The sequence below is a fragment of the Echinops telfairi genome, unplaced genomic scaffold (genome assembly GCF_000313985.2).
Source record: "Echinops telfairi isolate 266 unplaced genomic scaffold, ASM31398v2 ScPeMD7_7410;HRSCAF=8448, whole genome shotgun sequence".
NCBI classification, from domain to species: Eukaryota; Metazoa; Chordata; class Mammalia; order Afrosoricida; family Tenrecidae; genus Echinops; species Echinops telfairi.
This window is the reverse complement of record NW_022111310.1, coordinates 16,572,202-16,594,904: the sequence shown is the minus strand read 5'-3', so window position 1 is coordinate 16,594,904 and position 22,703 is coordinate 16,572,202. Positions and strand designations below refer to the sequence as shown.

The 22,703-nt window shown below is 48.3% G+C and overlaps 2 protein-coding genes across 4 annotated transcripts in view; one reads left to right on the top strand and one right to left on the bottom strand.

Moving 5' to 3' along the window:
* Positions 1–17,850, top strand: part of FKBP15 (FKBP prolyl isomerase family member 15) — a 54,341-nt gene extending 36,491 nt beyond the window's left edge. Inside the window, exons 21-28 of the mRNA XM_045296591.1 lie at positions 561–697; positions 5,018–5,173; positions 6,009–6,161; positions 7,113–7,238; positions 8,041–8,148; positions 8,408–9,099; positions 13,597–13,693; positions 14,927–17,850. Coding sequence (XP_045152526.1) covers positions 561–697; positions 5,018–5,173; positions 6,009–6,161; positions 7,113–7,238; positions 8,041–8,148; positions 8,408–9,099; positions 13,597–13,693; positions 14,927–15,004 — 1,547 coding nt within the window. The 3' untranslated portion in view covers positions 15,005–17,850. The remainder of the gene's footprint in view (positions 1–560; positions 698–5,017; positions 5,174–6,008; positions 6,162–7,112; positions 7,239–8,040; positions 8,149–8,407; positions 9,100–13,596; positions 13,694–14,926) is intronic.
* SLC31A2 (solute carrier family 31 member 2) overlaps positions 17,297–22,703 on the bottom strand; it is an 11,990-nt gene continuing 6,583 nt past the window's right edge. For 2 of the 3 annotated variants that reach the window (XM_045296592.1, XM_045296593.1), the window contains exons 2-4: positions 22,128–22,194; positions 19,951–20,140; positions 17,297–18,554 (exon numbers count right to left, since the gene is read on the bottom strand). In XM_045296592.1, coding sequence (XP_045152527.1) covers positions 18,386–18,554; positions 19,951–20,140; positions 22,128–22,194 — 426 coding nt within the window. In that variant the 3' untranslated portion in view covers positions 17,297–18,385. Of the gene's footprint in view, positions 18,555–19,950; positions 20,141–22,127; positions 22,694–22,703 lie in introns of those variants that run through there. The other variant, XM_013007235.3, reaches the window with a different exon arrangement.

Here is a 22,703-nt window from a genome sequence, read left to right as displayed (position 1 = left end):
CACTATGATCAGCAACAAGGCCCCTTGACCTCTCCTCTGCTCAGGCAAATGTTATAGATACTCCTTTAGCACTGATAAATGGCCAGTGGGCACCCCAGTCTGCTTGCCAGCCCCCATTCCAAGACACTCGTTTTTACTCACTCCATGGTCTAGGAAGCCTACTGTTTTGTCTCATGATCTTAGTGCTTTGCTCATATGGCTCTTCTTTCTTTATGGTCTTGGGAATCTCTGTTACTGCTTCAAACATGGCTCGTTTTATACCTGGGGGAATGACAAAACTGAGCCATCCCCTCCTAGTCCCATTTGCATACTCTCCCGAGTCATTGGGTGTGCATTACAAGCCTGTGGATCGAAGAGCTATACCAAGGAATTTCCCCCACTGCAGTGCGAGTTAGCTCATGGCCCGGTTAGTCTTGTTGCTGGTTAGTGAGGCGATTCTGTAAGAAGTGACTAGAAGCTGCTCTTTGACAGGATCGGGAAGTCACCGCCGAGCTGTGGGGTGTCCTACTGCCCACTGTGGCTGCGGTTTCCCAGTCACGTCTGTCTGCTATTGTCCCTAGAGGTCCAAGAAACTTCTGAGCAAGCACAGGCCAAATTCAGAAGTGAAAAGCAGAGCCGTAAACAACTAGAGCTCAAGGTGACTTCTCTGGAGGAGGAGCTGGCTGACCTTAGAGCTGAGAAAGAGTCTCTGGAAAAAGTAAGTTCTCCAATTCAAATTCCTCTTTTGAACCCAGTGGCCAGCATTAGCCATTCAAAGTGCATGTTTCCTTTTCCTTTTCAATATAATGATATATGCCGATTATCCTGCCTATAAAATGGGCAAAGAAGGACTTGATTGTCCATTTCACCAAAAAGGACAATCAGATGGCCACTCAAGACATGAAAAGAGGCTTATCATTAGCTATCAGAGATTCAAATCTAACCATTAAACTTCTACTAGGGTGGCTAAAAACAACAGAAAATAACATGACAAAGGTTGGTGAGGATGTGGGAAATTGGAACCTTTACCCATTGCTGGTGGGAATGCAAAATGGTATGAATGTGGAAAATGGGGGTAGTTCCTAAAAAAAACCCAAAAAAACCACTAGTACCACCCCCCAAAGAAACCACTGCCACCTCTTTTATTTAAACAGAATTTCCTGAAGAAAGCTGATGGATTTGAACCGCTGACCTGGTAGTTAGCAGCCCAACACTTAACTGACAGTGCCATTAAGGCCCCTCAGAAAGCAAGCAAACAAACCTATTGCCATCGAGTTGATTCCAATTCAAAGAGACTGTATAGAGTATTATAGAAGCAGACAGCCTATCGTCCTCCCTGATCTCAGTTCTAGGTATATACTGCAAAGATTTGAAAGCAGAGGCTCAGAAAGAGACTTGTATGTCAGTGTTCACTGCATCTCTATTCACTTTAACCAGAAGGTACAAGCAGCCTGAATGCCCCCAGTAGATGAATGGGTGACATGTGGTACATAAATATGATGGACTACTGCTTAACCAGTAGGACAAATGAAGTCTGGATACTTGCTACATACGTTGTGAACGGAGTTGAAGACATTTTGTTGAATAAAATAAGCCAATCACAAGAGGGCAATTGTATAACTTCACTTATCTAAAAGGACAAGAAAAGACAAATGTATAGAGACCAAACTTACCAGTTATTAGTGGTTTTCAAGGTCAGGAGGGGAGAAAGGAGGTTAACTAATGGAAAAGGCATTGATTAAGGGTTGGAAGTACTATCATTGCTGTCAGTAAGTTGCACACGTGTTAAAAGTTGAATTGGATATATAAGAATCTATATGAAAGGATATATAGTCATTGTATTCATCGAGTACAAATAGTATAGAAAAGTCTAAAATAAAGCAATGTCTTTAGCCCTTTCTGTTCTCTTGCCTAAGGAGCTCTCATGGCAGTGAGGTAAGCCTTGTGTTGTCAACCACGAGGTCAGCCGTTCAAACTCTCCCGCTCTTATGCAGGAGGATGACTCAGTCTGCTTCCATAAAGATGACACCCTCAGAAACCCGCTGGAGCACATCGGTCCTGAAGGGTCTCGGGGGCAGAACCGACTCATAGGGAGGAGTGGTTCTTCTCAGACCTTAGAGATAACCGCAATAAATAGTAAATAAGTCATCCTAGATTTGCTTTGTGTATATAAACACATAAGTGTCGTTTTTGTTAACATTATGTTTAATGCTCCCTTTACCTTGTATGTTATAGGCATTATACTCCGTAAACACATTTAAATCATATTCGTTCTTTTTAACAATTGTATAGTAGTCTGCTGAAAGTCTGTACCATAATTTATGTAACCGTTTACCTGTCGATGGATATTTAAGTTTCTGGCCTTGCTGCAGTGGACATCATTGTATTATATAGCTAATTTTGCAAGTTTGTTTGAGTTTTTCCACAGACTAAACTCTTTGCTGGGTCAGAGAGAAGGTTACTCAGCTAAGTGGTTTAGAAGTAGTGCCAGGACAAGAGGAAAGTAAAAGGAAATAGAGCAAATAACTAGGAGGGAAAGGGCATTTATAGTGTTCTAAATACAGGTATGTACCTATGTAAATATATTTATGACAATGGGGAAATAGATCTATGTACATATATTTATAGTTTTAGTATTAAGGTAGCAGATGGACATTGGGCCTCTACTCAAGTACTCCCTCAATGCAAGAACACTTTGTTCTAGCATTCCTGGCATTCCATGATGCTCACCTTCCTGGCATGATCATTGAAGACAAAAGCGGGTGCATAAGCAAATGTGAAGAAAGCTGATGATGCTCGGCTATCAAAAGATAACAGCATCTGGGGTCGTAAAGGTTTGAAGATAAACAAGTGGCCATCTAGCTGAGAAGCAACAAAGCCTACATGGAAGAAGCACACCAGCCTGTGTGATCACGAGGTATCGATAGGATGAGGTATCAGGCATCGAAGACCCAGAACAAAAAATCATATTAACATGAATGGGGGCGAGGGCGGGGAGTGGAGACCCAAAGCCCATCTGTAGACAATTGGACATCCCCTTACAGAAGGGTCACAAGGAAAAGACAAGCCAGTCAGGGTGCAAGTATAGCGCTGATGAAACACAACTTTCCTGTAGTTCTTTAATGCTTCTTCCCCCGCAACTATCATGACCCCAATTCTACCTTACAAATCTGACTAGACCAGAGCATGTACACTGGTACATATAAGAGCTGGAAACACAGGGAATCCCAGACAGATAAGCCCCTCAGGACCAATATTAGCCATACCAGAAGCGGAACCAAGAGTAGGACAGATAAGCCCTTCAGGACCAAGAGTAGCCATACCAGAAGCGGAAGGGGAAGGTGGGGGGAGAAAAGGGGTACCAATCACAGTGATCTACCTGTAACCCCCACCCAAGGGCATGGACAACAGAAAAGTGGGTGAAGGGAGACATCGGTCAGTGTAAGACATGAAAAAATAATGATTTATAAATTATCAAGGGTTCATGAGGGAGGGAGGAGGGGGGAAAACAGAAGCTGATACCAAGGGCTCAAGTAGAAAAAAAATGTTTTGAAAATGATGATGGCAACAAATGTACAAATGTGCTTGACATGATGGATGGATGGATGGATAGATGGATGGGTGGATGGACGGACAGACGGACGGACGAATGGATTATGATGAGTTGTTCGAGTCCCCAATAAAGTGATTTAAAAATATATATATATCAACAACAAAAAATGAATGCATTCTATAACCTCAAATTTAAAATGTGAAAGCTAATAAATGTATTATGTATTAAAAGTTTCAAATGCCAAAGCTAATAAATGTATTACATACTAAAAACAAACAACCAAACAACACAGAAGTAGTGCCGTGTTATCCCCCAGAAGAGAGTGCTTTTTATACTAGCAGCACCATGGGAACAGGTTTCCTTTTGAATTCCGCATAGATCAGTTTTCCTCAGTTTTATTAGTTTGATAAGAGAAATAGAGCTCATTTTAATATGTACTTTGTTAATAGTAAAATTTTCCTATATTTAGTATCTATTTGTATTTCTGTAAATTCTCTTTTTAATGTTCTTTGCCCTTTATCTATTATAATGCTAATTTGTCTTATAGGCAATCTTAAGATATTAATTCTTGGTCAGTCCTGTTGCAAATGATCTTCTAGTTTCCTATCTTTTAACTGTACTTATAGTATCTGCTATCATTAAAATTTCAACATCGGGGTAATACCCAATGAACAAAGTAGGGACCTTCCTATCTTTTTCCAGCAGTTTAAATATGAGAATATTCTCCGAGGTTTCAATAAAGCTCATCCATAGTACTATTTGGACCTCGTACCTTTCTCAGAAAGGGGTAAATCTTTGTCTGTGTTTCTGATTTCTTCTATTATTTTTTTTGTGACCACTGTCTGTTGGTGTTTTGACTGCTCAGGTTTCCATTGCTGTCGACACTGCTGCAGTGAGCATCCCTCTAACTCCGTGGCTCTCAGCCATACAGTGCCTCGGGTTGTGGTGACCCCCAACCACAAAATTATTTTTGTTGCTACTTCATCACTAATTTTGCTACTGTTATGAGTCACGCGGCGACCCCTGTGAAAGGGTCATTCAACCCCCAAAGGGTCACGACCCACACAGGTTGCGAACTGCAGCGCTGTTAGAATCTAACATTCCTCACTACAAATGCCAATTTGTAGAATTGTGGGGGTGGTTCACATGTTAAAGTCTTTCACAGAACTGCCTAACTGCCATCCAGAGAGACGGTAGCAATTTACTTTCCTACCAGTAGTCTAGGAGAGTGTCTATCCCCTGGTACCGACACCAATGTTAGCATGTTTCTTATCTCTTAAAAGAGTGGTAGCTACGGCTCTCCTTGTTTCCTTCTCTTTGCTCCTCACCTAGGATAAGAATGTTAAAGATATTGGGAAAAATCACACACACACACACACACACAATTGTTTCCAGAATGGCATGATCCTTAGCATTGCCATCCCTACCTGCCCCATTTATCCTCTGTTAATTTGCTTGGGCTGATGTTGGCTCTCTTGCCCTAAGAACCTCTCGGAAAGGAAAAAGAAGTCGGCTCAAGAGCGCTGTCTGGTGGAGGAGGAGATCGATGAACTTCGCAAGTCACACCAAGAGGAACTGGACAGACTTCGACAGCTCCTGAAAAAGGCTCGGGTGTCCACAGACCAAGCAACTGCAGAGCAGGTACTGAGAAACAGGATGTTTACACCACCCAGATCTAGCGATGAATTATTCATGACAAACATGAAAAAATCTTAAAATTCCAAACATTGTTGGGGAGTTCGCCCCACCAAAATTGTAAATGTTGTTAGGTGTCCGTGTGAGACTCCGCTGTAGCCCAGGTAGCTGTGACCAGTGAGTCTTAACCATTCATGGCTGCCAGTTACACTGGGATTGGAACCACATTTTTATTTTCTGTACAACAAAAAAAGCTTTGCAAATAAAATCTTAACATTTTGGGTCTGTTTAAAAAAAAAAATCCAGACATTGTAAGGCCAGTGTCCTCAGCCACCAAACACTATCCTTGGAGTACATGGTCTTCTTTGGAAAGACGGGGGTTTGTTTTGGTGATGAGAAAGGGAAACCAGGTACAATGATAGGATATGCCAGGTGCCTCTCTCGTTGTAATTTCATAAATTCCTATGTGTATGTCAATTTTCTTGTGAATTTAACTAGTGTGAATTGTTGCCCTCCTTTTGATCACTGTCAGGAATTTTGACAAAAATAAGTCCTGCACTGATATAGTTCAGGTTTCCAACTCTGAAGAGTGATGGTCACATTATGATCCTGCCTAATGTAAACAGTGATGCCTTTGTCTTTGCCCTTTTGGGGCCCTGGCAACAATGGAAACTTTCTTCCTAGGTTTAAAAAGTACATTTACTTTAAAAAATAATTAAGATCGCTGAAGCAGTGTGTCCCTATGAAATCTAGTTAGCTGCTGCGTTTGCCCTTTTGAGTGGTGGGCTTTCCCCGGTGTGGCAGGACCACCGAGGATATGGTCACTGCTTTCTCTTGGCAGCTGTCTCTCGTGCAGACTGAGCTACAGACCCAGTGGGAAGCCAAATGCGAACATTTGCTGGCCTCTGCCAAGGATGAGCACCTGCAACAGTTTCAGGAGGTGTGCGCACAGAGGGATGCCAACCAACAGACACTGACACAACTTCAGGGCAAGGTAGATGTTTTCCCTGACCCAGGTAGCTTAAGACGGGCCTGATGCAAGCAAGTTGTTTGAGTCTTACAGATTCATGTGGACCTAAGATGTGTTAGTAGCTTAAAAACAAAACTACAGTTAGTTAGCACTCTGTCCATTATCTTTCACACATACACTCTGAATGCAGATCAGTGAACCGGAGAGAAAAAAAAATAGCACCAGTGTTCCAGAGCATGTTTTCCATTATTATTTAATCCTTTATTTATAAAACAAATAGTTATTGAATGTCAGTTGTTACACACGTTGTTCTTAGAAAGGTCAAACACTTTATCCTCAAGAACCTCACAACCAGGAAAGAAGAGTGGAGCCCAGAAGCAGTGGTGTTTGCTGGAGCTGACTAGGGAAGGCTTCTTCAAGGCAGGGGCATTTGAGCAGAGCCATGCAGGACAAGTAGCTTTGAGAAGATGGAGAGGGGGACAGGGTAAAGCAACTGCAGAAGGGCTTGAGAATAGAGTATCAGAATAGTATCAGCAGGCTCAGAAGAGCTGTAGGAAGTAGTTTGGGGTCTTGGCATGAAAGCCCTCTATTTGGAAGTTACTTTGTTTCATTCAAGTATCTTATTGAAAACTTTTTTTGACTCAGGGTTGGTGAATGAAGTCAGCCTTATAGATGAATAGGTTTCCTGTAACACTCACTAGTCATGTGTCTGTGTGATTAGCACTGATGCCCCCCCGCCTTAATTTCATTATATGCTTGGCCTGATCAGGAACAAGACAAGTGGCCTTGTTCAAAAAGAGGAAGTGAGGTTGTGAGTAGAGATTGAGTGCTGAGCAAGAGCACAGCTCTGAGCCAGCATGTATATGGCGGGCAGAGGGTGGCTGGCCACCAGGAGACCGACATCCCCTTGTCTGTCCTGACCCTCCCCTTATCATCCAGGCCTTAGGCCACAGCCATAGTCTGTTTGTTTTGCAGTGCTTAGCTCTCCAGGCCCAGGTCACAGCTCTGACAGAGCAAAATGAAGAGTACGTCAAGGAGCTGGAGAAGAGCAAGTCCCAAATGTCTGGGGATGAAGCTGCTGCCTCAGACCCCTCAGAGAAGGTGAGCTGGTACTTTGCAGGTGAAGCAAACCGTAGAGTATCAAGGGGCTGAATGTGCATGTTAAACATTCAGAAAGAATGGACCCAAGTTGTGTTGATAGTTTTTATTTTCTCACTTCAGTGATGCTCGAACCAGCCGCCTTAAGGAAAAATCCACCCTTTGGAACTTAGCCACCTTGGTGGCAAACCCAAAAGGTCCTTATCCTTTTCCCAGATAGGGCCAGTACATCTATACCACAGAAAGGGGATGGGGGCCACGGAGTCTATCCAGCATCCACTAGCCACTGATGTGCATTGGCCTGGGAACGCTCAGAGGTGACAGTGGGAATAAGCCATCATTAAGTAGTCCATTGTTGAGCATGCCTCCCCCCTCCCCACAACGCTTGCCTGCCCTTGACGGGACTCTCACAACTGGCCTTCAAGAACACACTGCCATCGAGTCAATTCTGACTCATCTGTAGGACGGGTAGAATTGCCCCAATGGGTTTCCGAGACTGGACTCTATGGGAGAGGCTGGTGGCTCCAAACTGCCGACCTTGTGGTTAGCAGCCCAACATGTAACCACTACGCTACCGGGGCTCCCTACAGCTAACCCTAACTGTCACGAAATGCTACTTATTATTTTGACATAATTCTCTCAGCAGTGAACAAGGTTATGCAGTTCCTCAGGTTATGACCAATGGGGTCCTACTGTAGGGATTCATTTTAGCCTTCCGAGCCCCTCTGAAATGTAATTGCATTACTTAATGACTTGATCTTGGCAGCATGTCTCATTTTCCCTCTCTCCTCACGTCCTCACCTAGGTCAAGCAGATCATGAACCAGGTGTTCCAGTCCTTGCGGGGCGAGTTTGACCTGGAGGAATCTTACAATGGCAGGACTGTGCTGGGGACCCTCATGAATACGATTAAGGTTCATTATTTTGTGGAAATGGGTATCTTACTGTTTAACCTTCTAAAGGGTGAATAGAGGAATATAAAGTCAATCATTAGTAATTACAGTTGCTGGACTGACTTTTATCTGGGCAGAAAGGGTGTGCTTCGGATGACGGGAAGAGACGGGACCAGTTGGACCAGACGATGAGTCTGTGTTTAAGAGGACAAAAGAACTAGGGCTGCCTGCCCTTTTCCTGGCCCTGACCATCTGCTCTTCCTCCTGGGCTTTTGAACAGATGGTGACACTTCAGCTGTTAAACCATCAGGAGCAGGAGAAGGGGGAGAGCCGCAGTGGAGGAGGAGGAGGAGGAGCAGAGAGACCTCAGAGGCCTTCCCAGGAGCAGTCCGTTTCCGCCAGTTCTGAGCTGCCTAAAGACTCCCTGCCCAGGGAGAGGCAGGAGCCCCCCACCGTGCCATCCCCTCCTCAGGCTCCCTCAACTCCCCCAGAGGATGTCCAGACAAGGAAAGGGGAGACCTCCAGATCAGAGGCACTCTCGGGGCTAGAGGATGACTCCCTCCTTCCTGAAGTGACTGACATTCCATCCCACAGAGTCCTGAGGCCCCCACCTTCAGTCCCACCCAGACCTCCAGGCTCTGTAGACATGGACCCTGAATGCCAGGAGACACTTGCTCCTGGCCCAGTGACCACTAAATCAGATGACCCATTGAGAAAGGCTTCGGTCGGGGAAGTGATTTCAGATGGCCCATTGCAGGAACGCTCCACAAAATCAGCCTTGGCTTTAGAGCCCAGGGAAGCGGATCCACGGACCTTAGGGTCTGAAAGCCCAGGAGAGCCTCAGCCTTCCGAGCTCAGTAACAAGGAGGATCTCGCTAGCTCCACTGGCCCCTGCAAGAAACTACTGGACTCAGAGGCCAGCCCTCCAGCTCAGGCAGCCCGCAGATCCAGTCATGGCTCTCAGCATTCCAGGTATGTTAACATAAACACACACGTTCCAGGAGGCTGCATGTGGAGGTCTGGTGTTCTCAGGCCAGGCAACTCATTGTTCAGAGTTGAGCTCACTTGCTCAACTCATTCATGTGCTTATTCACAGTACCTTTATCAGCACCATACCTACTATGTGCAAGGCTCTGTGATGGAGTAGCAGGAAGGGAATATTTGGTTTTTTATTTTGAGGCACCTTCACTCCCAACAGAGAAGAAAATAAGTATGAGAATTGGTAAAAAATAAGAAGGGGCTATTCTGCTTTAGGCAATGTCTTGGTTACCTAGTGCTGCTGTGACAGAAATACCCCAAGTGAATGGCTTTACCAAACAAACTTGTTGCTCATTTTGGGAGGATGGAAGTCTCCGTTCGGAGCTCTGGCTCTAGGGAAAGGCTGTGTATCTTCAACTTCTGCTGCCTCTTTTCTTGGTTCTACAGAGATTTCCACGTGTCTTGGCTTCCGTCTTACCCCATCTCTCCTCCGCTCAATTGTTGACTCTCTTTATATCTCCAAAGAAATTGACTCAAGACACGCATTCTACACTGGCTCACTAACAAGCCTATTAAGGACAACCCAGCCCCAAGTCAGGAGATAAGCACAGGCTCACAAGACAGAATTTACGACACAGATTTGAGGTGGGGACAGAATCCCATCTATTACATTTCATCCTTTAAACCCACTGCTGTCAAGTCCATTCTGACTGACAGTCCCCTTATAGAATTGAGTAGCACTGCCCCATTGGATTTCTGAGGATGTAAACCATGGATTGAAGCAAACTATGTCCATCTTTCTCTCTGGAGCAGATGGCTCATGCTCAAGCCACTGATGGATCAGTTAGCAGCCCAATGGTTAATCCAGTCTGTTACGAAGACTCCTTCTCCACCCCTGCCCTTGCCAAAATAGATGTCCTTGCCTCATGTAAAACACCTCATCATCCCAAAACCTTAAATTAACTCCCAAGTTTAAAATCTTATCTTGTGAACCATTTAAATCAAGTATGGGTGAGACTTTACGTATATTCTATCTTGGTACAAGGTTATACTTCATCTGTAAACCTATGGATCTAGGCTACAAGTTATCTATTTCTAAAGTACCATAGTCAAATTAGGCACAAGATAGACATTTCCAATACAAATGGAGAAATTAGAAGGAAAGAAGGAATAACCAGGTGTATTAGTCTGAGTACTTTAGAGAAACAAATCCATAGAAACTCATGTAGAAGAGAGAGTTTTATATAAAGGTTAAGTGCACATCAAGAAAACTTCCCAACCCAGTGCTGCCCAAGCCCACAAGTCCAACATTAACCCTTATGTCTGCCACCAATCTACAAACTCTTCATCTCACAAAACAGATGCAATGATGCCGACTGCAGGGGGAAAGCTGAGTCAATGAATGTGTAAACATCTCAGTGCTGGCAGGGGTCTCCACACGGCTGCTCCAGCACCCAGGGCTGCATCGGGGTAGGTCCATGTGTCTTTTCCTCAGGGATGTCTTGCAGGCAGTGAGTCTTGCCAGCTGAAGCAGGGAACTGGCTAAGGCAACTGCACCCTGGTCCGACCATCAAAAAGCAGGAGACCTGAGAACTAGAAAGGCAAGGCTCACCGAGCCATTTATCCCTCTGCCTTTCAATTAACCCCACATGTGTTTATCAGCCAGGTTGGCACAATAAACTTTAACTAACTCCCAAACCCAGTAGAACAAATTACACTAGCTCTCAAGGCTCAAAGATAACCGTCTTCTCTGAGACCATCTGGGCAATGGCCTCACCCTCCATACTCTAGGTGCTGATCACAACTTCTGGATTCTGGGTATAAAGGTATCTCCGCCCCGGACTGCAGCTCCACTGTAAGCCTTCTGAGATGGCAATTCTTCAGCTTAGCTCCATTTTCCTAGTCTGTCTTAGTGGTGGCCCCACCCCCTGGCTCCCTGGTTGTGCCCCTTGAATGTAGCAGTCCCACCCAACAACGTTGGATGGTAGCCCTATCCCCCCAGGGACCAGGTGGACAAAGATCCAGCTCTTTGAACCTGAGGTGATGGCCCCACCCTTTGAGATCCTGGAGATTGTGGGCTCTATCTACCCTTGGAAACTAAGAAGGCTCTGCTCCTTATGCTTCCTGCAACTGCTCTGCTGACCTCCCAGCTGCTCCCGGGATGTCAGTCAGAACATGTTGCCCCGTTTCCTGCCTACAGAATTCCAAGAGGCAGGCAGCGTTCCTTCCTTTCTTTCTCTGTCTGCTTCAGTGTAAGCTGATGGCTGGCTGTTCTGTGGTCACTGGAAGATAATCTCCTTAAAAAAGATCGTGTGGCCATGTTTGGTGAACATTCTCAGACACGTGTCCATAGCTTGCACAACAGACTTTCTCAAACCTCTTACTGTCGGTTCCCATTTTGCCCAGTGTTTTGGTAAACCCATGTCTTTCCTCTCACATTTTCCTGTGCGCCGTGAGAAGCAGGAGGCCCCGAAGCGCTTCCTTAGAAATCTCCTCACCTGAGTATCCATGCTTATCACTGACAAGTCCCACCTTCCACCCTACACTTGAACATCATCTAGACAAGTGCTTTGCCGCTGGATAAAAAGCATCCTGCTGTTTTCATTGTTTAATTACATGTTCATTTAAAAAGCTTTTTTTTAAATCTTGTTTTTGGTTACAGTTTACACAAGTTAAGTTCCCATTGACGTTTTCACACCAACTGTTCTGTGATGTCATATTCTATTACAGCCTCACCAGAAGCACATCCAGTCCTGTCGCTAGCACCAATCTGGTGCTGGTGCTGTTGGTATCCTCGAGGACAATAGCGGTTTCAGTACACCTTTCTTCATTTCCTACTAGAAGAGCCCATGGCAAAATTGCCTTTGATATCTACCACAAGTCTCTTGCAAGGCAACCTCAGCTCTTACTGTGGGGCACTTTGCAACTCTGTTCACCTCCTCCCACTGCTCACCTCTGCAACGGCTCCCCCAGCTTAGGTCTTTGTTAGAGCGGCACTCCACTCCCCTGGCACCTCGGGCGGCCTTCGTTAGCTAGTGCCGCCAGAGCAGAAAGACCACAAGTGATGACAGCCTGACCAGACCAACATTTCTCTTCTCATGGTCTAAGAGGCTAGAAGTCTGAATTCTTCTGAGTGCTAGATCAAGATACACCCTATACCAGTCCTGCCTCGTTTTCATGTCTCATTATATATCCCATGAACATAAAGACAACCCTTTCCTAAATGGGATTATAACCACAGACATAACAGAATTTTCATAAAAAATCATTTTATTGGGGCTCATACAACTCTCATCACAATCCACACACACATCAATTGTGTAAAGCACACTTATACATTCATTGCCCCCATCATTCTCAAAACTCTGGCTTTCCACTTGGGCTCCTGGAATCAGCTCCTCATTTTCCTTCCCCCACCTCCCTCCCTGCTCCGCCCTCCCCCATGAACCCTCGATAATTTATAAATTATTATTTTATTATATCTTAAATTGCCCAGCGTCTCCCTTCACCCACCCCTCTGCTGCCCTTCCCCCAGGGAGGAGGCCATATGTAGATCCTTATTATCAGTTCCCCCTTTCTACACCCCCCTTCCCTCCCGGTATCGCCACTCTCACCACTGGTCCCGAGGGGTTCATCTGTCCTGGATTCCCTGTGTTTCCACTTCCCATCTGCGCCACTGTGCATCCTCTGGTCTAACCAGGTTTGCAAGGTAGAACTGGGATCATGATAGTGGGGGAGAGGAAGCGTTTAAGAACTAGAGGAAAGTTGTGTTTCAATATTGCTATACTGCACCCTGAGTGACTCATCTCCTCCCCACTACCCCTCTGCAAGGGATGTCCAGTTGTCTACAGATGGGCATTGGGTCCCCATCACGCGCTCCCCTCATTCACGATGATATGATTTTTTCCCCCCATTGGTGCTTGATATCTGGTCCCCCTCGGCCCTTCATGATCACACATGCTGGTGTGCTTCTTCCATGTGGGCTTTGTTGCTTCTGGGTACATGGATTTTTGAGGGGCATAATTCGGTCCAAACAGACATGGTTGTTAGAGAAAGATTCTGAGAAGGTAAGATTTAAACCAGGGCGTGAACAAGAAGGACTCATCTATACCAAGAGTGGGAGGCAGAGGTGGAAGGCGGCTCTCGAGAGCAGCTTGGGCCCAGGAGTGGAGAGACATCCAGAAACTGAAAGGCACAAGGAACCAAAGGAGAGGAGTGTTCCAGGGAAGCCGGACACTAAGCACAGGCTGGATCATTTGAGTTCGGTTAGAACTTGGACTTTTTAAAGCTGCTAAAGGGATTTAAACAGAAGAATGGCATAGTCTGATTTCTTATTTTCAAAAGATCACTCTAGCTGTAGGCTATCGAGGGGGCCAGCCAGTGGGAAGAGATGGTGACAGTGACCCCGGACCTCAGGAACCCTTGTACCTGGTGTGCATTGTGGCCCGGGGCAGGTACAACAGTGTTTTCTGCGACTCAATTGTCTTTCAGTCTCTCTGGGGATGAGAAAGATGACCTGTTTCAAGGAGCAACTCTGGAAGTCCCAAGCCTCAAAGAAGATCCTGAGGACGAGGATGAAGATGAGGTGGTAAGGGAATTTCAGACACTGCCAAGTCCGCACACCACCACCCAGGGGCCCTTCCCCTCTGGCTCTGAGAAGAACCCCTTGGGGCAGAGAAATGGAATCTGTTGGTGGCCCACCCACTGGACACTGTGCGCAGGGCCCTGTGGGAGTGGGCTTGGGGCCGGGAGGGTGCAGCTCTGCAAGCACAACGAGGATGGCCAGGTGCCCCTGTATCCTGGGAAGACTGCTGTACTTTAAGGGGTGCAAGCTGGGCTGTGTACCCTACAGTGGGATGCTAAAGCGTCTGACTCCCCCAGTCTTCTAAGGCATTCTGTTCTAGAGTAGAACACGAGTGCAATCATAACTTACCCTACTTAGGGGTTTTAAGACAGTAAATCTTTCACAGGTGCAGACAGCTTGCTCTCTCCTGTGGAGCAGCTGGTGGGTTTGAACTGCATACCTTGGGGTTAGCAACCCAGTGCTCAGCTCACTGTGCCACCAGGGCTCCAGAGCAGACTAGTAGATTTAGTCCATGACTAAATCAATTCCTGCTACCCCCATGGGACTGGGTCCCTTGCAAGGGATAAAAGATTCTTTGTAGCCCCTCCTTCCCCCTTGCCCCCATCCCTAATAGGAAGGAGGAATAGAGGGAGGGGCCAGTGAGACTGGGGTCTACAAGCAGCTCCAGCCCCATGTTCCTGGCTGCCCCCGTCTGTTGGGAGTTTCTACTCAGGAATGTAGCCAAGCCTCTAAATTCAACTTTCTCAGATGGTGAGGTCACATCCAGAACCAGACAGGCCACAGCAAGTGTTTTCTTCCATGTGGTTGTATTCTTCCCAGCCCCTTATCTCCTGAGTCCCCGCTCCTCCCCCAGGGCTTCTTGCTTCCCTTTCTGTCTCCTCCTCCACTTCTCCTCTTCCACCCTTTTCCCCACATGAAATGTGTAAGGCACTGCATGAGAGGAAAATCTGTGCAATCACTACCTGTGCTACACAAATAAATGCCAAAATTAGCCAAACAAAGTTGGTCTTTTGTTCTGTGTTGAAGATTGCCTCCTTCTCTGCATGCTGGTCTCAGCAGGATCTGGAAACTTAATTTTGCTGGCCTCGGGGTTGGTCCTCTCGGCAAAACCAACCAACAGCCTCCTTTCCTCCTAGAGAGCCAGGAAGACTTGCTGGGTTGTTCGCCTTATGGATGCAGGCAGTTCGGCTGGTGCAGGGACAAGTGAGGACTGACTACTCTTTCCTGTTTTGTCAGAGCATGAAGGGACGCCCGCCCCCAACACCCCTTTTTGGAGATGATGATGATGACGATGACATTGACTGGTTGGGATGAAGACCCAGGAAACTGATGCCAAGGTCTCTTGCCCGGCCCTTCTCTAAGCATGGTTTTGCACAGCAGCTCTGGGTCTAGGCAAGCCCTGGGGGAGGTAAAGGTGAGAATTCTGATGACATAGTTCCAGTGCCTGGATCAGCCCACTTCTGTGCTTCCACCTGCCCTGAAGAGGGATGTGACCCTGCCTCAGTGGACACCGGTGTCTTCTGCCTCCTTTGGAGGGAGAGCTGCTAGGGCTCCTGTTAGCGGCTCACCTCCGGGACCTGAGTCCTCTCGGGGCTTTCTGCAGTCCTCACAGACTCTCAGACTCTCCCGGGAGCACTTCCTCCAGCTGCACCTCACTGTAAGTCCAACTTCGACTGAGCAACAAGACCTGCCAGCTGGGCTGAGGCCTCCTGGGTAAAGCTTAGGGTGAACAACATGATCTAAATTCTATTCAGTTAATAGCCTTCCCTGCAATCCTGGGACATCCGCCTTAAACTTGACGAAACATGTCAGTGGCATTTGAAATTAACAAAATTAAAATAAATGTCTACAATGAAACTTGGCTCAAGCCCTTGGGGAGAAGTCAAGGTGGGGTCTAAGGGCTGTGCTTCTCCGGGAATCTGAGGGCAGGATTACAACAGAGCTGGGTCAGTTAGTGAGCATGGGAGCCTGTGGCTTATTCCCTTTGGCACCTAACCTTGGGACTGTCTTTCAAAGTCACTCTTCTGCTGGCCCAGTTTCTAAGGTCAGGGCATTGTGTCAGCTCGTCCACAGATGGCCGGACCCCCAGGAAACCACGCAGGAGCGGCAGCAGTTGTCTGTTGTCCATTATGGCACCGAACAGTTCTTCTCTGAGAGTAACTTCCACTGCCTCTGAACTCAAGGGCCACAACTAATGCAGAGAAAGGACCAGAGGGAATGTGGTGGTCACCTTTCTTATCTCAAGATCTTTCAACAGCTCTGCAAAAAGAAAATAAGTCATTTTTTAAATTCCCTGGTTTTCCCAATTTCAAGATAGGAACTTGACTTTTGCTCCGCATGGCTTCCGGGGTTTGGAAGGCAATCACAGTGATCATATATTAAACTTCCATCTCAGGCACTGTCCCCCCTCTGAAAGACACTGCTGCCCTGAGGAGAAGACTCAGGCTTGCCCACGATGACATGTCTAGTAATGCAGCAAAACAGGAATTCCAGTCATGGCCAGTGGACACAGGAACCTGGGCTCGTGGCCACCAACAGCAACATTTCTCTTGCCTGATCAGCAAGGACTCCCTGGGAGGGAGAAGGGGGTATGTTTTATAGAAATGCATTTCTTGGTCCTATCTCAGGTGCCCTGAGACAGAATTTCCACTCTTAGGGTAAAATACTAAACATTTTGGCTTCGTGACCTTGTTTCACCAGGCCCTAGGCCAGCTTGCTTACTCTCCCAGCTTCGGGTCCTGCATCTGAGTTGACCATCATAGGCTGCCAGGCTCCAAATGCTGGCTCTGCCACTTCCCGGCTGGGTGACAGGCTTCTCGATGCCTCAGCGTCCTCGTACTTTCTACCATGAGGAGGATTAAATAAGGTAATGCCTGTGAAGTTCTTAGTATACTGCCAGGCAGGTTGAAAAGAAAATTTAAGTAGGGAAAGTACCACCTTTTGTGAGTTGGCAGGCTCTGAAGAGTGTTGAAATGAGAGCACTGTATTGCCTCCTGCATCCAACACACACACAGGAGCGGAGGTAACAAAGCCCTCTGTGCCCAGGAGCCTCAGATGAATTGCCCCAAAGGAGTGACTGCCCCCCCCCATACTTTAGGGAGGGAACCTAGCTGGTCAGAACTTAGACATGGACACATGAGTCATTGGGCATCAGTCAGGATGGGGGGCAGCTTTCCAGTTCCCTCGGAAGTCTGCCCACGTGGGGAGAGCATGGATGTGTCACAGACTCTACTTTCAGTGGTAGTTCTTACCATAATTTAAAGTTTTTTTAAATTTCTATTTTCATCTACCCTCCCAGAGAAGGGGCTAATGCTGCTGCCCAGCTACTGTTGACAGTCCATGTGACCGTGCACCTGTTTCCCGGCAGGCAGGGACTAGTGTTTGTTACAGGAACAAAGGATGGCAGGTGACTGAGCTGGTGTCCCAGGTGCCTGCGCACCATGTCTGAGGGCTGGCTGTCCCTGCAGAGCTACCATCTGTCTTTCATAGCAGACTGCCCTCTGACAGCCCCACAAACAGTCCTGTCACCTCCTCTGACCCCCCTCAGCCTCTGCAGTTAAGGTTTCATGCATTTGCTGTCGGGAGAAGAAAAAGAACAGTCACAGATTGTTTAGAAGTAACATCTTTATTAAAGTGTATCTATTTTTTTAGGTGTATCTTAATACCCTAAATTTATTAACCATCTTTTTACCTAGCCCGTGTGCTGCGTGAGTAAGGACATACAGTATACAACAGTGATGCTCCCTCCCTGGGTCTCTGTCCTCTGAGGTGAAGCCATTCCGCTCTCAGGAGAGTCCCATCTAAACAAATGTAACAGCTTTGGCCTGACCATGTATTGCACCTTCAGTCAGCACACCCTGTGACTTAATCAGCATTTCCCCCCAGGTCCCTGTTAGGTGAGCAGTGAGGGAATATCCTTAAATGTGTTCCGCGTGCTGCTCTGTTCTGCATGACGAGCTTGGGAGGCCTCTGGGGCCGGCGGGCTCTCCCTGAGCTGCGGACCGGGCAGTCTGCTGCAGGAGCCCAGCTCAAGCTCGCCAGGCTGCGTCGGAGCCACTAGCACTCATTCTGCTCACCCCCACCCTGACCCAAAGAAAGGGAACCCGGCCTCGTCAGATGCTGCCGTTTATCATAAATAAAAGTCATAATTTCATTAGAAATTTGCCCTGATTAATGTGCAAAATTGTCGACCAGGAGCTCCTGGTGTGTGTGTGTGAATCTCAGTGTGTCGTCATGATTCAGAGAAGAGACCATCTTCGTGTGTCCAAAGGCAAAAAGGTGAGATACAGGAGCCAGCGTAGTCTGTGTCCCCACGCAGAGGCCGGGAAGGCAGCCCGTGGAAGACGCTCCTCGAGATAAGGCACGGAGCAGGAGAGCAAGGGGTTCCAGCTTCCCTGCCTTCATCACTGCAGAGCCCACGTCGCTGTCTCCGAGGGTCTTTATGAGTCCCAGGATCGCCCAGGACTCAGCGTCCTGCACCAGCCTCTGCTCTTTCCTCCCTTTGGTCCAACAGCCTTATGCAGGCCCAGAAAGAGTAGGCCTGGGCCCCCACTGGCTGGCCAGGGAGCTCCAGGGGGCAGGAGCCAACCTCAGCTGAAAGCTTCCATTGCTGGGGAGTAGTCGGAGAGAGGACAAAGGGCTGGAAGTCCATTGCCTCGGCCCCCTCCAGCCCTCGGTGCCTGCACGCCCCACCAGCTAGATCATGCTGAGAAGTGGGTAGGCTAGGTAGTAGCCCACAGCTGAGCCCACAACCACGCCGAGGAAGATCCAGGTGTTGTAGGACATGACAGCCAGCATCATGAAGTAGCCAATGACCACCTGAGTGACGTGGATTAGAGACTGGCCGAAGTGACACAGAAACCACCTAGACATGCAGGGAGATCGTGTTAACGTTGGCGCTGTGCCAGGGGTCGGGAGCTGATGTCATGGGCTAGACTAGAGAGCAGTGACAGGGCAGCATATTTATCCTTTGCATCCCTGATCAGACATCACACTAGAGAAGGGCTTGTATAAGGCGCCTAGGACAATCCTTAGATCGTGTTTGGCTCTTGGCATCCTAGGCAAAAAGGAAGATGCTGGCATATGTAATATAACTTGTCTGAGAAGGAGAATTATAAAGGTCTGAGATATTTCCCTGAATCTGAACACATCCATTTTGGAAGCAGTACAGCTGGAATGGGCTTTGGGAGGGAGAATGGTAAGACTTTGTCTGATGTACTTGGGACACATTAACAGCAGGGACTGGTCGCTGAAGGCGGACATCATGGCTTGGCAAGGCTGCCACAGTGGGTTCTCACAGGGCAGAGAGCAGTGTGGGCCCGGGCAGTGTTTTACTCTACTGTACGGAGGGTCACTGAGTCAGAACCCGGCGGCACCAGTGTGGGAGGCAACAGTCCTGCAGACAGGATGAGCATGAACTGGTGGCATTTCAGTTCCCGCTCCTGACCCTTACTGGGTCAGATGGCAAGTGTCTTAACCTCTCTGAACATACATTTCCTCAACAGTGAAATGCCATACTCAATGCCGTCAATTCCATCTCAGGAACCCTTACAGGACGGGGTAGAACTGGCCCTGTAGATTTCTGAGACCATAACTCTTTACAGGAGTAAAAAGCCTCATCTTTACCCCAGTGAGCGGCTGGTGGTTTCAAACTGCTGACCTTGCAGTTTAGCAGCCCAGCTGGTAACCTACTGTGCCACCAGGAATGCTCTCAACAGTAAACTAGAGAGTAAGCGTGCCTGCCCTGTGGGGTGTTTGTGAAGCCTTGAGATGACCCCTGTCATCCGGCTGGTCGAGGAGGAGGCAGGCTCTGTTAAGTACAGGTGAAGACGGCTAGAGGAGGAAACGGGGCTCTAAACGGCTGGCCTAGCACAGTGGGAAGAGAAGCCAGGAGGCTGGGTATATTGCTGACAATGGCCATTTGCTTAGGACAGTTGCACAACTCCTGGGTCTGGGAGCCTAGTGAGATTTGGGGGCAGGTTGCCACCCCTGTTGCCAGACAGTCCTACACTACAAGTATTGTAAAGATCACCACTCCCTAAAGAAATGCTGAGCCTGCCAAGGGGCTGCCTGTCCAGAGTGTGGAGAGCTTTAGACTGGGTGTCCAGAGACCAGATGTCCACCTTTCTACTTCTGTAAGCACTTTGGCACATCCTGGGTCTCAATGTCCTTTTGTGAATTTGGGTGAATGCTCTCTGGGCTCATCTACTCAGGGTGAATGTGAGGACCCAGGGCCCACTTCCCACCCCAGTGCTTATTACCTGAGGTGGCTTCTGCCAACGGAGAGCGAATCTGAGCTTGCTGATTCCCCATCCGTCTCCTCCATGAGCTGCTGGCTGGTGGGGATCGGGAGGCTCTCCAGAGCATGGCGGAGCAGCTTGACCTTAGCGACCTTGATGCCTTCGTACAACACAGCCAGGAGCAGGACCACGGCCACTGAAATGGCCATGCCTGTGGGAGGAGGTCGGGCTGCAGAGACCTGGCAGGGCAAGCGCCCTCCACCCCGTTCCTTTGACTCCCCGTATCCGCCTCTCGGGCATCTTCTCGCCCAGCCCTGTTCTGCACTGAAAAGAGATGTTTTTTTCTCTCCTTTAGACCTTCTGTGGTGGGGCTAGGGAGCGCAGTTCCTGGAAAAGCCAGGGGCTAAAGGAGAAGCAGAAGCCATGCACCCCGGCGTACCCGCTCAGTTGTCTGCACAAATCTCTGCTGCAACTTCTTTTTAAAGGAAGGGTCTGTACAGCAAGCTCCCGTTTACACGGAGGTACACAGAAACGGAGACGGGAACGCAGCAAGCAGATCCTTGCCTAATTTTCTGTAGTCTCTACAGTAAGTGTTTACACCTCCGTGATAGGAAAACATGCAGAAAGATGATTTTATAGAAACATGGAAGGCGTACGAGAGGTGCTGTGCAGCCTGACTGGCTAATTGCTTGTATTTTACAAGCAGAGGGACTAGTGAGCAGCCTGGTGATGTACGCTACTGAGCGTCAAGGTTCCCTCTGCAGATGCTTACAATGTAAAATTACAGATAACTCCACAAACGGGGGGAGGGGGGGCGCGGGTTAAAATAGTACAAAAGAGCATACAGGGAAAAGTCAGTCTCCCCACCCACCCAGTCTTCCAGAGCCCCAGCCCCATCCCTAAAGAAAGTTCAGTTAGCAATTGGTTACACAGCCTTTCAGGGAGCCTCGTAAAAACATCTGTCTAAATGTCATCAACCTATCTATGCGAATTCTCCTGCACCTTGATTTCATCACCCACTGGGGCTTCCATATGGATGGGTCCCCCTCAGCACCCACAGATGACCCATCTCTTCCAATAGCTTCATAGAATCTGCGATGGCTTGCTTCTAATTTACAAAGGTGGCCACCACAACTTATCCCACCCAACATGCTTTCTTACAGTGTCAAATGCTGACAATTTTGCAACAGGGATGGGTGGGGGTGGGGGGTGGGGGCGGCCTCCTCGACCCCACGCCTTTAACCTGGACAGACATTTGTGACTGCTTCCAGCAATAATGGTGGCAGTCCGGCTACGCGATGGCCAAGGCTGGGTCTTACAACACGCCATGCACTTCCACCTAGTTCTCTTAGGACATTTGCCCGTGGACACCCCATCCTGCCTGTGGGAGGGGTCCAGGTCATAGGAGACCTCAGGGAGGTGTCCAAGTCCACAACCCATATGAGGTTCGGGCTGACAACTGCTACCACAGGCGATGACTCCAGCTCCAGCCACCATCTGCCCACACATGCACGAGACCTTGAGGCAAGGACCACTTAGCTGAATGCAGTCCACTCCTGGGACCTTGAGTGAGAATCACAATGCCTATTGGTGTTTTCCGCCAGTAGGTGCTGTGGTGATGTGTTACTCAATGACAGGCAGACATGGTGGTTTGACTAATTTATTTGATCAGCATCTGCAGTGATGGGCATTTGGGGTCACTTACGGGATACTTTTAAGATGAAGCTGAATTTCATCATGATTTAGTGTCCAACTCTCCCCTTTTCAAATCAAAGACATCTCCCCACCCCCACCCCCTTTTCAAATTGGTCTCTCATCTGAGCTGCCTGCAGCCGCTGCTCTGGGCTGCTGCTCGTGCTGCAAGGGGCCCTGGGTAAGGGAGGGGCCAGGAGGCAGCAGGAGGCCCGCATCTAGTTCTGGCTCTGCTGCTCACTGTCCTGGATGAGCCTGGCCCTCCGCTTCGACTCCTTCCCCTGGCGCACAGAAGGCTGCCTCCCTCTCTGGGCCTTTGTGAGGATCAGTGAGATAGCAGAGCCTTTTGCCTTCTGAGGGGTGGTGGCAAAGAGAAATTTTCATACAGAGCTCCTGCCCAAAGCTTCCTCCGCAAGGGGGCCAGTTCCCTTACCCGCCCGCAGAGCCCAACAGCGAGCACCTGGGCTCTCCACACCCAGGTCAGGTTTGGGCTCCCCCACGCGTACCTGCTGGGCTGTGGACACGCCAGAAATCGAAGAGAAGCACCACCTCATCGGAGAAGATGAAATGCATCTGGAAGGGAAGGGACTCGCGTCACAAAGCGCTTCGGGCCCAGGACAGCATGGTCCCTAATGCGCTCTAGCAGCCTCCTCAGTCACCCAGAAATGTCCGCCCATTGGCGGTGATGCTGGCCAGCAGAGGCAGGGCCTCACCCAAGGTCCCCGTGGGTCCGCAACCCAGTTCTCTGGTTGCTAGCCCTGCCCTAGGTGCCACTGAAGATGCCGCTCAGGAAGGTGCAGCGGCCGCAGCCTCAGGCTCAAGGGCTTGGGATACCGCACTTCAGCCCCACAAGTTTGTGTGACATGAACAATTAGACTCCTTTGACAGAAAAACTATGGGGAAAACCAGGCTCAGAGAAGTAACTTGCTGAGGGCCACAAAACTAGTATCTTGGCAAACCTGGGATTCAAACCTGGCCTTTCTACCCCAAAACTTATTTATCCCCAACTTATTTGGCCTACTGCCCAATCTATAGAGGAAAAAAAAAATCACTTAGCACCCCGACAATGAGAAACGTTTGTA